The sequence below is a fragment of the Gorilla gorilla genome, chromosome 3, assembly GCF_029281585.2.
Source record: "Gorilla gorilla gorilla isolate KB3781 chromosome 3, NHGRI_mGorGor1-v2.1_pri, whole genome shotgun sequence".
Lineage (NCBI taxonomy): Eukaryota > Metazoa > Chordata > Mammalia > Primates > Hominidae > Gorilla > Gorilla gorilla.
Window position 1 is genome coordinate 161,727,997 of NC_073227.2, and position 18,100 is coordinate 161,746,096.

An 18,100-nucleotide genomic window follows, 5' to 3' on the forward strand; every position below is an offset into this window, starting at 1 on the left:
TGGTTTCACAGCAAGGCAAATGTACTTAATGTCACTGAATTGTATATTTAAATACGATTAAAAAGGTAAATTTTAGGTTATATACATTTTACCAAAAAAAAAACAAAAACAAAAAACAAAAAACACCACACACGCACACAACCCCCACACAGCTCCAGGATTATCTGATCTAACATGTAACCTTGCTCAGGTAAAACTAACTTCTGCTGTAAAGACTGAGGCCTGCAAAACCTGGGCCTGCAGAGCCAGTGATGGAGCCCGCCTCAGAGGCTGCTCACAGAAGGCAGTGCTGCTCTCTAATGCTGGAATCTGCTTCAATGTGCCAATGTTAAACAGCAGCAGTGCAACACTTTTCCACAAGAACTATTTTAGGATAGGTGTTGCTAGGTATTCACTTGATTTAACCACCTCCCCCTGTTCCCAAATAAGACCTCATTTAAGTCCAGGTGGCACTGACAACACTGCTCCTTGGTGTATCCTCTGGGAAACACTATTTACAAAATGGAACTATATGCAGTATGAGTTGAACATCCTTTATCCAAAATGCTTGGGGATGCTTGGGGCCAGAAGTGTTTTCGAATTTTTTTCAGATTTTGCATTATCCCTAATCCAAATAGCCAAAATTCAAAACGCTCCAATGAGCATTTCCCTTGGCCATCCTGGTGCTCAAAAAGTTTCAGATATGGAGCATTTTGGATTTGGATTTTTGGACTATGTATACTAAACTAGTAATTTGTTTATGAACAAGTTAAAAGTTGGGAAGCATCTACCAAAGATGATAACATGAGTTTTAGAGGATTTTGTTTGTAATCCAACTCTGACAATAATAACCCAGCAGGACATGCTGCCCCTACACGCCACATAATCAAACTAAGCATTTAAAGATGAGAAGCTGCTTTTCTCTGTCTTCTGTAGTGGGGCAGGATGGTGAAATGCAAACAACTCATCAAAGGATATTAAAAAATAAGCTAAAGGGGGCCAGGACACCTCCCTGCTTTATCTCAGTAGAAAATTCTCATTGGGCCAGAAAAACACCCTGACCTTTGAAGAGTGAGTTTTATATAAGCACCAACATCCCAGGGTCTTTGGTCAGTTTATGCACCTTAGAGCTTGATCAACTTCTGTCAATAGTATCAAAGACCAAAGGAAAATAAAAATGAGCCACAAATAATCTAAAAAAGACCCCCAATAATCTAATACCATTTCTAGCAAATCCTTACAGTGTATGTGAAAAGAACAGGATAGTAAATGATATTGACAATAGTATCTTAAAGTTGCAAAATAAGCATAAGAAATAAAAAGAAGACAATATATAACAATGATAGCAGTAGTTACCTGCATGAAGGAGTTAGGCAGATATTTAAATGTTTACCCATTTTACAAATTTTCTAGAATGAGGATGCAATGGACAATACAAACCATTGTTAGAAGATACGAAAACACTACTTTTTTTCTGCAGAATCTTTCTTAACTTCCTTGTGTCTGGTATTAATTCCTCCAAAATTTTATACATTGTGTTATTATTGTTACACATGCCATTCTCTATCATGAATACTTATTTAAATTCCTTTCTCTCCCACTAGACTATTTCCTTTAGAGCATGCATCATGCCATTTGTCTTCTCATCGCTGGGACTTTCCACTATTCCTGGCACACAGTTGCTACAAAATGTTTATTGTTCCAAATGAAGCATTTAGGTACTAAAAGTTTATCAAGAGGGTGTGCTTATTACTAGACAGGGTTTACATTTTTCCTCAGTTGTGGAGGAGAGTTTGCAAAAATCAAAGAAAAAAAACAGTAGTAGAAACTAGTATCTTCCCTAATTGGTGATAATGCTATAGGGATAAATTAGAGATAGGAGGAATTTTATAGGAATGCAAGGAAATGGTGTATCTATTGCTTTGGTTTAAAACAATGGCAAATAAGGACTTTTGGCCTGCCTAAGGAATTCATCTTCTTTCTGAGACACTGTGTGTTTGAAATTGAGAAGCTAAACAGGCTGAAATGAATAATCCCTGAAGAACAGTAGGGACACCATGTGATAAAAGCCATGGAAGAATCAGAGAGGCTAATTTACTCTCTGTGCAAGAGAAGATAATAAAATGAAACATCTTTTGTGGCTAAAAATCATAATCACAAATACTAACCTTAGATACAAAAACCACCCCTAAAATATAGTGTAATGCATATTTTGGCATACGTATGAGGTAGCAAAACCAACGTGTCTTGAGTAATGTCTCAGTGGTGTATTAGGATCAAATCCAAACCACGGAAGTTAGACCTGTCTGAGGCTGAGCAGCTTTGTGGGCTAAGGGGTGTCTGTCCCTCATGGTAGATGTACACATCCAGGCTCACTCTGGGGGGCCTCACCTTCATGTGCTAGAGAGGGACTGGATGAAGAAAGGATGAAGGGGAAGACACGGTAGGTGTGTATGTGCATGACTTAACCTTAGTAATCACTACAACAAATAAAGAGAGGAAGGCATTTATTAATTCATCATAATTTGTTCATGGGTCTCAGAAAGAGACAAGCGATAAAATGATTTTGAAAAAGTTGTGACACAAGAGTATAATTTGGAAAGACATTCTAAATGAAAACAATAGTGAAGAGATGCACCAAGAATGTCAGCAGTTATGAGGCCACAGAAAAAGTGTGAGTGAAGGGAGATGATAAACTGGAACATTTTTTGAAACAGTTTTTATGCCAAGAAGATGCAAAGAACTCTGTGGATGAGTCAGCCTGGAAATAAAGGGAAAGAGAGTCTATGAAGTTCATAGGAGCAAAGGCTTAATAATACCCCAGAGAAAATTATGTAGCAAAAAGCAAACGCCAGTGCATTTGTTTGATAATATCCATTAGTGCAAACTGTCTGGCAGAAAACAGCAACAGGCATAAAAATATCTTGATTTTAAAACCTACATGGAAAAAATGTATGAGCTATTCAGAACAGATATGTGTGACTAGAATAAGATCAAACAGTAATTAATTATAGCTGTATTTGAAAATGCTCAAATGCATTTTGTTATTTAAAGCAGGGTTCATAGTATGGAAATAATAGTAGATGGACAGTAAGGAATATGAAACAAAATCAAGGAATGAGCTAAGAATCAAATAATCGTTTAAACAAGGAGGAGCCTGAGGCCAAACTAAACTAGCCAAGAGCAAGGGCTAACGTATATTAAAATCCATAAGGTTTTATTTTCTGTGGTAAACATTAAAATGCTATTTTTTTGGTTAATATTTCCAAAAAATTACAATATAAAAGGAGATCTGGAATAACACATCATGAAAATCTAAACACTGTTAAAACAACGCAGTCTGTCATAAAAATTGAACTCAGCCAAAAATGTTCCCAAATAAGGACATGGAAAATTAAACTGGTACATCTATGACTTGGATATTATGCAGTCTCTAGCAATTTTATATATATATATATGTGTAGTAACATGAAATTTATTCATGACAGACCTTTAAGTAAATAAACTATTTTATACTGTATCAATTGTAGAGCTAAAGTAATGCTATGTATATAATTTTTAAAACAGATTTTCTTAATTTACATTTGTAAATGTCTTTGGATTTTTCAGAAAAATGTAGATATTTAACTTTAATTGGCTCTGAATTTTTTTTATTAGCAGTAATCGCATAAGGCTCTAAATAATCTTGAAGAAAACAATAAAGGAAAGCACTTTGCTTATATCTAAGAGGCTTTATAAAACCTTTAATACTGCAGAGATAAAAGATGTTGCTCCAAGAGGCATTCTGTAGTTCACATACTGCATTTGTCTGCCTGTGTTTCTGGAAATCACTGAGTAAACACTAAGTGTATGTAATAACTAGAAAGAACTTACATAGCGAATCCTCATATGAAGGAAATTACCAAATCTTCAGTTATCTCTATTTATGATTTCGTCTTAGATATAGGTGTCTACAAACTAACGGAAAGTGAATCACAATTGACGGCTTTGGCTGGGGCCACCAGGATGTACTTCCCTAATGCCTGTTTTCCTAATGATCAATTTGCCTATGGACATTTCAACCAAGGTCTGTTTCCCTTGGGAGTTTATGCATCAATTTTAGTATCCTGTCACTTCTTTTTTGGTCACCTCTTTGTCATTTTGGGATTATTAAGCCATTCCTCTAAAGTAATTTTTGTTTCTTTTGTAGTTCTAATAAACAGTCCTTAAGTTTACATTGTTTCACGAATATGTGAATTGTCTTATATCTTTGTGGTATATGTTTTCCTACTTTACTTTTAAAGTCTCGAAGAATTTTTTTTTTTCTTTGAGACAAGGTCTCGCTGTCGCCCAGTGCGGTGGTGTGATCACTGGAGTGTAGTGGCATGATCATTGATCAGTATAACCTTGAACTCCTGGGCTCAAGGGATCCTCCCAGCTCATCCTCCTGAGTAGCCAGGATTACAGGCGAGTGCCACCATGTCCTGAGCACCACCATGTTCAGCTAATTTTTAATTTTTTTTGTAGAGACAGAGTCTTGCTATATTGCCCAGGCTGTTCTTGAAATGTTGGTCTCAAGCGATCCTCCTGTGTTGGACTCCCAAAGCATTAGGATTACAGGTGTGAGCCACTATGCCTGGCTGAAGTATCTAAGAATATTGAAAGCCAATCTTTCTAAATGAAGAATCTCCCAACAAGGCATAATTCTATTTTTATTTTTGGGACATTTACACAGATGCAAAAAACACTAAAAATGGTTGTCAATGAAGGAGGATGGATTTTACATGACTTTAAAAAGATTTGGTTTCATTAAAGTATTTAAATTTATTTAATTTTAACAATTTAAAAAGAATTCAGACAACTTCTCAGTGAATTTCAATTAGGGTGAGGGAATAGGGTTATATAAGAATCACCTGGGGAGCTTCCCCAACTATACATGCCTGGCATCCTCCCCTAGATGCAAGAATTTTGAGGGAATTTGAGTGTCACATTCTCTTTCTGTTAGTTTAAAAAAAAAAAAATGAAAGGGCATGGGATCTGTCCTTGGCTTCCTACTTACTTCTGACCATATTCTAATTACCACACTGTTCATGTTCATTCACAAAATATTTTTCAGAGTTTATTATTTTAATTAAAATAGTACTGGTAAAAGCCAGAATTGATTCTGAACATCATAGATCTGTTGTTCAAGAAAACTTGTACTTGGCGGCCACATCATCAAATTCTGTCTCATGAAGTCCTAGTTCATAGCAGTATACTTCCTTTGATGCAAAGGGGATAGGGGATCAGAAAAATATTTCATGATACAGTGTTTTCAAGGACAAAGGTTATACAAAAACAAGAATGTTAGGGTTGTCTGCAATGGAAACATGGAAACACTGAGGCAGACTGACCTGGCAGCACTATGCCCAGCAGGTCTGGGCCAGGGAGGCCACGCAGGCACGCTCCACACACACAACCCAATCAAAAGCAGGCAGCCTAGTGACTCACCGGCAGGGCAGGATCCGGACAACGTCATTGGGCTTGTACCCTTCAATACAAACAGCACAGTTGTCAAAATCAGACTCTGTTTCCTGCAACAGAGGAAGCACAGATGAGCCTATTTTCTTAGCTTCATCTCTTGTGTAAATACCCAAGCCAAAACCCAAGCAGAGCTTGCCTGGAGCAAAGCTTTCCGCTGTGCTGGTGCCAGTTTTTAAATCAAATATACCATCAACTGTACTAGTTTCCATTCCTTCCAACCTCTACTTCTTGTTTCTAGGTTCCACTGCAAGTACTTTTGTAAGGAAAACCATTTTCTAAAGTACAATTGCTAACAATGCTATTAATTATAATTAGAGGCAACATATCAAAATTTTCAGGATGAGAAATAATATTTGTGGTGAATAATCTGAATAATATTTAATCTATCCATTCTTCTGGAATCTAGTGTATAAAATAAATATTAACACAAAATGGTAGTTCCAATTTTTTTCAAGTATATATACCTCTTTTAATGCCTCATAACATAGTGCTTATATAATAGTCCTTGTACCTTTATTATTCTCTGATTGAAGGAAAATAACATACTGACCAAAATGCCCTTTAAATTTAGTAATACCTTTAAATAAATTTTATCTTATAAGCCCAATGGCGTTTTTATATACTTGAAAAATAATAGCACATAATTTGTGAGATCAATCAATTATTCAGATTAGAGACAATACCTGCTTATATATGGAGTTGTAAATCCCTTACATTGCCCCAAGGAGTTCCAAACCCATGTATTGTAATCCAATGTTCTAACTTGGCCTAGGGAATAAGGAAGACCCTTAGAAGCCCATAAACCTGGGCAGGACTGCTTTGCTTTCCCTCCTCAAGACATACTATTGCTTTTGGCTTTATGACATCATTCTACAGTGACGGAGACTGCTGAAATGAATTCGGGGCTCTGTGTTTTGATTTAAAAAAAAAATTTTATAGAGACAGGGTCTTGCTACATTGCCCAGGCTGGTCTTGAACTCCCTGGCCTCAAGTGATCTACCTACCTTGGCCTCCCAAAGTGCTGGGATTACAGGCATGAGCCACACCACCTATCAACCTTGGGGTTCTGAATACTGGATTTCAGAGGGATTGAATATACTTCCTGCATTTATACTGTAGACCAGTGGAGAACATAGCTCAGCACATAAAGCTGTCTTGCTTGCAAAGATTCATGAAAAAACTTTCTCAGGTCATAACATCAGGAACAACCATTTTGATTTTATCTCGTGGGACACTGGAATAAATTCATTAAATATTACCTGAATATTGTTTCCTTTGCACTGGCCGCTAGAAAGCCCCAACTTAAATTTGAGACCCATTTCTAGTACAAATTTTAGGTAATCCATTTGTGTACTAATTTCATTCTGGCTTCATCTATTTTTTATACACTTACTTATCAGTTTCTCATATTTTCTATACAACTATTTTATTATCATAGCATATGCATTTTATAAGAAACTTCATGTTTAATTAAGAAGAGTATAATAACAGATACTGATAGGACAACTGTTAGCATATATTTCCCTTTCCCATCCTTTCCTCTCTTCCACCCTGGCTATAAGAAAAGTTAGAAGCTTCTTTGAATAGCTCCTCACCAAAAAGAAAAGAGGCTGCTATTACCTTGTCACCCTTCTTGATGGTCCTGATCTGGAGTTTGCTGATGGCTTTCTTTGCTGCATCCCCCAGTCGGCGCTGAAAAGCCAAAACGTGCTTGTTAATAATAAAGATCTGTAATTCTTGACTTCATTTCTGATGTCATTTAATACACCAGGGCAGCTAGCTCTGAAATCATGCACATGTGGTATGAATGCTAACAATGACGACTAGAAAAGACAGGGCAGTGGCATTTGTGCAAGGGGGCTCTACCAGTTGAGGTCTATAAAAGACTTCTGCCATAGAGAGAAGTTCTTCATGCCTAGAGTTAAGCAAGTGGCATGTGACATACATAGATCCTGCCCTACAGTTCTACAGTGCAGGTTATATGTGCATACACTACCCCTCCCCCCCAAAAAAAAGGAGTTTAGTAATTTGCCACTCTAGCCACTCAATTTGTGACACAGAGATAGCCAATCTGGAGTAGCTGGAATAAGTGTCATCTCCTCTTTTTGACAATCAGGATTCATTGCTTGGATATTCCTTCCAATCTGCTCATATAGGCATAACGTTGGTTTAAATTTGGTCTGTTCTGTCCTATTCCATCACATTCTCACATGGCAATTTTACCTCCTTTATGCATGTTTAAGTGTGAGTGTGCATATAGAAAAATACATAAAACATAATGTTCAGTTTAGCAAATAATTATAAAGCAAACACTGGAGTAACCACCATGATCCATGTCAAGAAATAATATATCATTCTCTCCCCATTTTTGGTAGAGAAAATTACCATCCTAATGAGCCCTGCAATAATGCAATCAGAGGGTGATGAGGAAAACTGGGAGAAGGATAGGGTGGTGAGTAAATTAAATTTTAATCTGTCAAGCAAAAAAATTGCATGTGAGTTTTCTACATGTTTTATCTTCTTCTTAGGTATATCTATTTCTGGTCTGCAATAGATGTGTATCTGTTGTAGTAAAACAGAAGGACTAAGATTAAGAGAGTTAACATTTAAACACAGACTAATCATTTGCTTTCACTAATTTTGTTCCTTTTGGAAAAAGCACTCAAGCTTCTTGCTTTTCTTTAAAATAGTGAACACATATTAGTGAACAGTTAATATATCCTAGGTGCCATGCTAAAGCTATATATGCATTATCACCTTTGATATTATAATAACTGAGAAAAGCACTATTTAATAGAATGAACTGAGGCTTACAGAGCTTAAGTTGTCCAATATCATAGAGTTAGTGAAAGGTAAGTCAGAATCTGAATAAAATTAAGTTTGACTTTAAAATCAAAGCTCATCTACCACCCTCACCTTTATTTGCCAAGCCACCCAGTCAACCAATCAGCCAGTCAGCCAACCATCTAACATCTGGCCAGCCAGTCAGCCATCCATCCAACATCTGGCTAGCCAGCTAACCAGTCAACCAACCATCCAGCCAATCAGAATCACTAAGTATTTACCACGTGGCACTTCTCTAAGTACACAGCAGTTAAAGTCATTAGCAGAAAAGGAGATGTTTTCCTTGTTAATTCATTTTTCTCTTTGATAGTTTGTCCTTCGTATCTAAAATAATGTTGACATTTTTTATCAGAAGGGTAAGTTTTGGCTGTTTCCTAAAAGGAGACCTATGCCCTTGAGATTTATGCAGAAGTCCATGAGTAGCTAGCAAACTAAGGCAGCAGGCAAAAATAGGAAGAGTCTTTAGTGATAAATACCAAGGAAAAACAGGAGAGTGAGAGAAAAAGAACTGAACTGAGGTGAACTAAACATGATGGAACTTTCCTCTCCTCTTCTTCTGGTTATTATCTATTCATCCTTTGACTTCAGCTGAAATCATTTCTTCAAGGAGCCCTTCCTAGATGTATCCAACAAGATCCCTCTCATCTAGACCCTGATAGCACTTTGTACCTCTGCACTGTCACATTTGACATTTGAAATTTGTTTTTATGATCAATTCCTGTTAGACTGCCTTCAGATATGCTCCCTGAGGGCAGGCCTATGCTTAGTTTTTGCTTCACATTGTTCCCTACATCCCCAGCATATATTAATAAAGCTGCCTTCAGTAATAGGCAGTCAATCATTCAACATACATATTTTGATCTCTTATTCTGTGCCAAAGTATAGCTTTGGGTTTAAAAAAATGGTAATGAAAACACATGTGTGCGCATACACACACGTACACACACACACTCCTATCAACTGCAGTTTAAGTTATAATCTAGTGAAAACTCTAAATAATGAGTTAATAAAATCTTAAGCCAAGAGTGGTTTTTTGTTGTTGTTGTTTTTTTTCTTGCAAGGAAAACAACCTGAGAAATTTAGCCAGTTAACGGGAATATTTAGGGACAAACTATAAGTGGTACATATTGTAAGGTAAGCAAACTTGTGGTCCTGGCTTGGCAAACCCAGCCAGTATCAACTGACAGCTGCTCTCCATTGAAGGACCCCGGGGCAACGACTGAAAGGTATTGAGAAAGGGCTACTAGTTATTGGGAGTAAATGCCACAGACCTGTAGAATATTGTATTTAGAATAAGAATCTGAATCCCAAACAAACAAATACTGTTTTTCTTTTTCAGTCAAGAACTCAGATATTTTTGCAATTGTGTTTAACTGGCATTATATAATATTGCACCTAATTCAATCACTTAAAAATTTTTTTTTGAAGACTAAGCAGAGTAATTAAGTAGGAAAATATATGTTCATACAATGGTCATAGATTATACTCAAAGGGAAATAATTTTTTTTTTTTCTTTTGAGATGGAGTCTCGTACTGTCTACCCAGGCTGGAGTGCAGTGGTGCGATCTCGGCTCACTGCAACCTCCGCCTCCCAGGTTCAAGTGATTCCCCTTGCCTCAGCCTCCCAAGTAGCTGGGATTACAGGTGCCCGCCACCATGCCTGGCTGATTTTTTTTTTGTATTTTTAGTAGAGATGGGTTTCACTACATTGGCCAGGCTGGTCTTGAGCTCCTGACCTCATGATCTGCCCACCTCATCCTCCCAAAGTGCTGGGATTACAGGCATGAGCCACAGCGCCCAACCAGGGAGCCAACATTTTTAAAAAGCAGGTGAACTAGAAATAATGTTTTTAAAATTCAATTTCTTTTAAAATAATTTTTTAGCAAATGAAATATGCCCTTCTTAAATGTGGGCATGTAGGGGAAGTTCAAAGACTGCATTAAACTTTGGCTGTGTATTTAACTTAACGGTTGGCTACATCTGAATAAAAATAGACGGCTTTTGAAAACATCCGCTCAGTCTCTTCTAGAGAAAAACCCTTTCCACGCCCTTTTAAAATAATGAAGGCTGCCTTTATTTTTTAAAAATGGCAGGTCCGTTGAGGAAATGTAAAGCAAACTGATGTTAACGTGACAGGGATTTTGGCTAACAGTAAAGTTAATGGCTAGGGAATTAGAAAGACAAATTCCATTACTGGCATTTGTATGACTGGGCCCTAGAGAGGTTAAAGAAGTTCAGCAGCGGATTAAGTCATTTAGGAGATGGGCTTCCCAAATTAGCAGAATTGACAGATTGAGGGAAAGAGAGTAAAAGAGAAAGTACAGTCATGTATGGCTTAATGACAGGGATACATTCTGAGAAATCCATTGTTAGGTGATTTCGTCACTGTGTGAAATCATGGAAGATTACTCACACAATTCTAGATGATACTGCCGACTATACACGTAGGCTCTATGGTATAGCCTATTGCTCCTAGGCTAGAAACCTGTACAGCATGTACTGAATACTGTAGGCAGCTGTTACACAATGGTAAGGATCTGTGTATCTAAACATAGAACAGATACAGTAAAAACAGGATATTATAATCTTATTGGACTACTGCATATGTGTGGTCCATTTTTGACCAAAACGTAGTTATGCAGTGCATGACTGTAATAAAGTCATCTTCAACATCAAGTCTATGAGGACTTCCTCCTAGAAGCTCTGAGAAATCAAATGATTCACAAAGGTAGGAAGACGTATTTTCCTTAATCATTCTAAAAAATGGTATAATGGTATTCTCTTCCATTCCCTTTCCTGTGACATTCCTTGAGTCAAGCCTCATTCTGCATGTTATTGATAAATGATACACATATTTTCTCCTCTTTTGAGGAAAAACATAGCATTTTGGCAGCGGCGGATAAAGGATATGAAAGTCTTCCCTGGCAAGGGCAGAACAGATGGTCCAGATACCTGGGGAAAGAAAATCAGCTTCTGAGATGTATATGATGATATGGGACCATGTAATAAAATATTTTTTTTTTCTGTAAGAGTTCTGGATTAACAAAATTAGGGAAAAAGCAACACAAAGTTTTGAAAAAAATGCAATTTCCATATGCGTGTAAACAAGTATCAGTATATGCATGCTTATTCCTGACATGAAAATTACACACATGCAGAGAAGACCCCATTAAAAAAATTACACAAAGAAAAAAAGTACCACTTTAAATATTAAAGAGTTTTCAATGTTAAAAAAATCTCACTTTCAATAATTTTCAAACTAGTTTTATTGGATTTCCAAATGCAAATTAAAGAGAGAAGTAAAAACATAAACATTCTTAATGAAATGGCCCAAATAAGGCTACTTACTGTTGCTTTTGTAATTGATCTCTTTTGTCTTTGGGTTTTTGATTGCACCCAGTATGAAGAGGGAAGGAAAACTACAGGCCCTGCTCAAACTAAGTCTTGTACCCAACCTGAATAGAGAATCTAGGGATTGGAACCGGAAGTCTATTACAAAACAGACTCTTTCCTTTGCCATTCTCAGAAAGGCAGAGTAAAGTGATGCTAATGGAAGACTCAGGGACCACTTCAGGTGGATTGAGGAACCACCTCAGGTTTGAGTCAGTCTTTTGTTTCAGGTAGGGATTCCACTCTTTTCTCTAGGATGCTCCTATGGATTCTCTCTAATCTAACCAGACCCAAATCATGCTTCTTCTTCTTATTATTATTTTTGAGACAGAGTTGTGCTCTGTCACCCAGGCTGGAGTGCAATGGCGTGAATGTTGGCTCACTGCAGCCTCTGCTTCTCGGGTTCAACTGATTCTCATGCCTCAGCCTCCTGAGTAGCTGGGACTACAGGTGTGTGCCACTGCACCCAGGTAATTTTTGTATTTTTTGTAGAGATGGGGTTTCACCATGTAGGTCTTGAACTCCTGATCTCAAGTGATCTGCCTCCCTTGGCCTTCCAAAGTGCTGGGATTACTGGCATGAGCTACCTGTGCCTGGCCAAAATCATGCTTCTTACTAAAGCTTGTTAGGTGTTAGGCCATTGTAATAATTAGGTTTATCCATCTATTTGATCTAAACAGATATGAATATATTTACCAAGGTTATTGGTTTATTGACAATAGTGAAGATAAACTGTGTTATGGAAAATAAATACAGAGCCATGTATTAAAAGAATAAAGTCCTACATAAATTCTAACAAGAATGGTAAACAACAGACTCCAGTTCAACCCGAGACACATAAATTAGTAATCTAAATATTTAAGAAACTGAGAAAAATAAGAAATTTTCCTCTTCCTCTGTTCTGTGTTATAAACAGAAATGCAGTGAAAGTGATAAAAAAAATTTGGAACATAAGGATTCCAAAACATAGCATCAAAATTGAGTTTATTTTCTTCCTATCTCATTTCACTGGATAATTCTGTAACATATTTGTTTTTTTCCCTAACAGCTGTATTTTATGATCATGTTCATTGTCATCATCACCAAGTGGAAAGATAACTAAGTGTTCTTAAGTTCTAGGTGAAGGGAGGCCACTGTCAAAGTAAACAGAGTTGGTCCCAGTTATCTAAAACCTCACATGGTCAAGAGTGACTCAAACGTTTTCTTCGTGCACTCTAATACATAATAATGATCCTTCCAGGACTGGTTGATATGATAGAAGTCATAGCACAGCCAGTTCAATAAATTTCCATGGTGTGGATCACCACCCCACAAATCTAGAAAAATAGGTAAAATAATTTGACTATTTTGATAGCTGCGATGACCTCATAGAGTGGTGCCATAAATCTGTTTGTGAACACACAATGTGAGGTAGAAACATCAGGGTTTGTTGTTGTTGTTGTTGGAGGTGTTGTAGAGCAGAAAATAATGGCTTCAAAGTTAGAAGACCCAGCTCTTTGTCCTATTTTTGTCACTAGCTAACTGTGTGACTTTGGCCAAGTCACTTAAACATTGTGGCCCTCTGTCCCCTTATTAATAACATAAGGTATGTAAAGTAATGTCATCTCTAGCTTTATCAGCTCATGATTTTCATCCATGCACAAAAGAATAGGGAGACAATGTGCTTTGAGACCTGAATAATCTAAAAAAAGCAAATCAAGGGCTAATTACCTCACTGAAGACTGCATGGATATGACATGTGCTTTTGCCTTTCTGTTCTCCTGAGGGCTTTGTACTTTCTTCTAGAGCAGTTTCAGGGAGAATTTTAGTCCTCACTCTTTAGGAGACAGAAGCATCTCTGCCTGGACTCGCCCTTGGTGGCTGAGACTTGGCAAACTCCTTTCCTTTCTGTTTCTCTTTGTGAAGTTCATGTTTATTTTAAATTTCATTACTTCTTTTATTCCAACATAGTTTAAATATCAATATGCAATGCGTGCAAAAGAAATCAAAGGCACATGGGCCATGTACATGTAAATATTAGGAAAAGTTATTCTCAGGGAGAGAGAAATCTTTCAGGAAAACTTTGCTGAATGTCATTACCAGGCCTCAAATAAAAACAAAGCAAATCAAAACAGATCTGGTTTCCCTGGATTAGCCTCAAAGGCAATATTGTTTATGAAAACCAAAAAAGATCCCTACTTAGTTTATCTGATCTGTCCATATTTGAATAAGCTACCATCTATTGGGAGTTCTGTGTTTTTCAAGTCACAGACCCAGTCCTTGTGTCTGAGATGAGATGTCCTAGCAGATAGTGAGACAATATTCCAAGACATCACAAAAGACAGGGATACCTGCCATGGCCATGGCAGGAACACCGCTTGCTGTTTGCCTTGTCATCCTGCAGGGTTTTCATAAGTATGGTAAGAATCAGTGAATGGCAGCAGAAGTGGCACCTCTAGGGAATGAGGGGATACTTGGCCTTCTGGTGGGGACAGGAGAACTGTCCATAGTGCACACTGGTATTCAGGATAAGGAGTCTGTCACGAATCTGGCCTCCCAACTCAAAGGTCAAGAAGAGGTCACAAGATAGTAGGTCATTAGATAGGCAGAATGGAGATGAATCCTTAGCATTCTCTGGGAAGCCCCTTAAGGTGAGGAATCTTAAACTAGACACAGCCAGCTTTCTGTATGGCAGATTCAACCAATAATGGATTAAACACATTTGGGGGAAAAAACAATAAAAGATCACACTACCTGACTTCAAACTATACTACAAGGCTACAGTAACCAAAACAGCATGGTACTAGTAGCAAAACAGAGATACAGATCAATGGAACAGAACAGAGCCCTCAGAAATAACACCGCATATCTACAACTATCTAATCTTTGACAAACCTGAGAAAAACAAGCAATGGGGAAAGGATTCCCTATTTAATAAATGGTGCTGGGAAAACTGGCTAGCCATATGTAGAAAGCTGAAACTGGATCCCTTCCTTACACCTTATACAAAAATCAATTCAAGATGGATTAAAGACTTAAATGTTAGACCTAAAACCATAAAAACCCTAGAAGAAAACCTAGGCATTACCATTCAGGACATAGGCATGGGCAAGGACTTCATGTCTAAAACACCAAAAGCAATGGCAACAAAAGCCAAAATTGACAAATGGGATCTAATTAAACTAAAGAGCTTCTGCACAGCAAAAGAAACTACCATCAGAGTGAACAGGCAACCTACAGAATGGGAGAAAATTTTCACAACCTACTCATCTGACAAAGGGCTAATATCCAGAATCTACAATGAACTCAAACAAATTTACAAGAAAAACAACCCCATCAAAAAGTGGGCGAAGGACATGAAGTGTCTTTTGAGACACTTCTCAAAAGAAGACATTTATGCAGCCAAAAAACACATGAAAAAATGCTCACCATCACTGGCCATCAGAGAAATGCAAATCAAAACCACAATGAGATACCATCTCACACCGGTTAGAATGGTGATCATTAAAAAGTCAGGAAACAGCAGGTGCTGGAGAGGATGTGGAGAAATAGGAACACTTTTACACTGTTGGTGGGACTGTAAACTAGTTCAACCATTGTGGAAGTCAGTGTGGCGATTCCTCAGGGATCTAGAACTAGAAATACCATTTGACCCAGCCATCCCATTACTGGGATATACCCAAAGGACTATAAATCATGCCGCTATAAAGACACATGCACACGTATGTTTATTGCGGCACTATTCACAATAGCAAAGACTTGGAACCAACCCAAATGTCCAAAAATGATAGACTGGATTAAGAAAATGTGGCACATATACACCATGGAATACTATGCAGCCATAAAAAATGATGAGTTCATGTCCTTTGTAGGGACATGGATGAAATTGGAAATCATCATTCTCAGTAAACTATCGCAAGAACAAAAAACGAAACACCGCATATTCTCTCTCATAGGTGGGAAATGAACAATGAGAACACATGGACACAGGAAGGGGAACGTCACGCTCTGGGGACTGTTGTGGGGTGGGGGGAGGGGGGAGGGATAGCATCGGGAGATATACCTAATGCTAGATGACGAGTTAGTGGGTGTAGCGCACCAGCATGGCACATGTATACATATGTAACTAACCTGCACATTGTGCACATGTACCCTAAAACTCAAATAATTAAAAAAAACAACAAAAATAATATAAATAAAAAGCACAGCATAACCACTATTTACATAGTGTTTACATTAGGTACTAGAAGTAATTAGGTACTATAAGTAAACAAGAGATGATTTAAAGTATATGGGAGGATGTGTTACATGCAAATAATATGCCATTTCATATAAGGGACTGTAAATTTTGGTATCCATGGGTAGGAGGGGCGTGCTGGACCAATTCCTCATGGATGCTGAGGGATAACTTTATTAGGAAGGACTTAACATGACAGCCTTGCTTCTAAAGCCGGAAAGGGCCAGCGCTCAGTGTTAAATGGGCAAGAGTTGCTCATGTTATGGCTATGACTGAGGCAAAGACTGGCAACCCGCCCCATGGGTTAGGTCTCTGCACCTCAGTGCCATTGAGGTGGCTTTGTCTGGTGGAAAACACTTTGACTTGAAATCATCAATCTGGCTGCATGCCCTTGAAAAGAAAATCATTTTATATTTCTCTCTCCCAAATTCATTCTATCAACTGTTCCTTTAACTTCTAAAAACTATAATTCTAGGATCAGGCAATCAGCATTCTCAAATACTTGAGTGAAATGACAGCCAGGTGTCTTCTGCCTCCCAGTTCCCATGACTGTGGTTTCCTCTCTGCAACCCTCTGGTACATGGGTTCTCAGGGCTGAGTTGAGAGGTGTCCAGGCTACACGGTGTAGAAGTGCACACACTGGTGGCATCGATGGGCTATTTTCTTAAAGTACTCATTCAGGGGCATGATCAGGGCTGGTGAGGAGAGAGAGGTCTGTCATGGTATTCAAATGTCATCATGACGTGTTAAATGGACAGTAAAATATTTTTTCTAATCATTATAGGGCCTTTCCTTCTTTGACAAGTGGGTTGTGGTTTGCAACTTCTCTTTCCATGCCATCAGGGCTTCTACCAGTGCCCTGCTCTTTTAACAGGTGATGAGTCTGATATAAAAGGTTTCCTTCACCTGAAAACCATTCCCTCAGCTTCCTCTCCCAACCTGGCCTGCCTTGCTTGACCACTGTTCCCATTTTTATGATAAATCTGGCTCCTAACTCCACATGGTCCTATGTACTTAATACCCTGGGTTATCCTCTTGCCTTATAACCCTGGCCTGCTTAAGACTCTGATTCTACTTCGCACCAAAACCATTGTTAGATATAAACCCTACTCACTTTTATGTGGTCCCAGCTCCTAAAACCCCAACCTTGACCCCCATCTAGCTGCCTGGGGGTGTGACATTTATGTCTGATTATGTTAAAGAGTATTGTGGGCTTGGTCAGAGATAAGATTCCACTGGGCTGGAATATGACATTAGGAAATTGGCTCCCTACATGTACTGTGTGTGCTCTGAGTAGAGCCACATCCTAATCCACATGCTCCTAAGTGTCATAGGGCTTGAACGGGAATGAATCCACTCACCTCCCTGAGCTCTGTACAGAGAGAGCTTGAAACAATTAGTCACTGGACTCAGGCACATATAGGCCATCTGACAGACCAAGGTCTCCAAAGGAAAATGGTCTCAAGAAAAGATGATAGGGCTACCAGGAAAAACAAGCATCGCGGGTGAAGAGGGTGGCTGCAGAACAGTTAACCTCGAACAGGGAAGCAATGGCTCCACATGGCGTGTGAGGCTGTCCTTGGTCTTTGCAAATCAGCCTCCTTGTTTCAACTCCCTCAGAGTGTCATTGTGCACTGGGAGGGCAAGGTGTAAGGCAAGGAGAGAAAAATTTCAGATAGTGGTAAGAATTGGGAAGGAAAGAAACTAACATAAAATGATATGATTGCGGGAGAGAGGCTGGGGTAGAGGTGAGGCCGTATTAGAGTACCTCAGGCTCAGGCTACAGAGCTCTTCTGCAATACCCTCTCCCCAAGTGAGCTCATCCTGTCCTGACAATTTAAGTGTCATCTGTATTCTGATGATCCCCCACATTGGTACCCCCATTCCTGTCTTCTTTCCTGAGCTCCAGACATACACATCAAAATACCTACCTGGCATCTCTGCTTTAATATCTAAAAGGCTTCTAAATTTAACATTGTCAAATCCAAATTCTTGATACTCTAGCCCTTTGGATCTCTTCTTTCTCCATCTTTCCTGTTCCAGTAAATGCCATGAGAGTTGACCTAAATGTGTCCTTGATTCCTTTCTTTCTCTCACACATATGGTAACCATAGAACTCACCATCCAAACTGGAACAATTCTGACAGTAAATTGGGGAGTTATTAATAA

General features: G+C 38.4%; 1 protein-coding gene across 2 annotated transcripts in view; it reads right to left on the reverse strand.

Annotated features, from left to right (window-relative positions):
* Nucleotides 1–18,100, reverse strand: part of RNF150 (ring finger protein 150) — a 274,961-nt gene that overhangs the window by 85,344 nt on the left and 171,517 nt on the right. For both annotated transcript variants that reach the window (XM_063705557.1, XM_019024916.4), the window contains 2 exons: nt 7,102–7,173; nt 5,449–5,531 (listed from right to left, as the gene is read on the reverse strand). In XM_063705557.1, the coding sequence (XP_063561627.1) occupies nt 5,449–5,531; nt 7,102–7,173 (155 nt within the window). The remainder of the gene's footprint in view (nt 1–5,448; nt 5,532–7,101; nt 7,174–18,100) is intronic.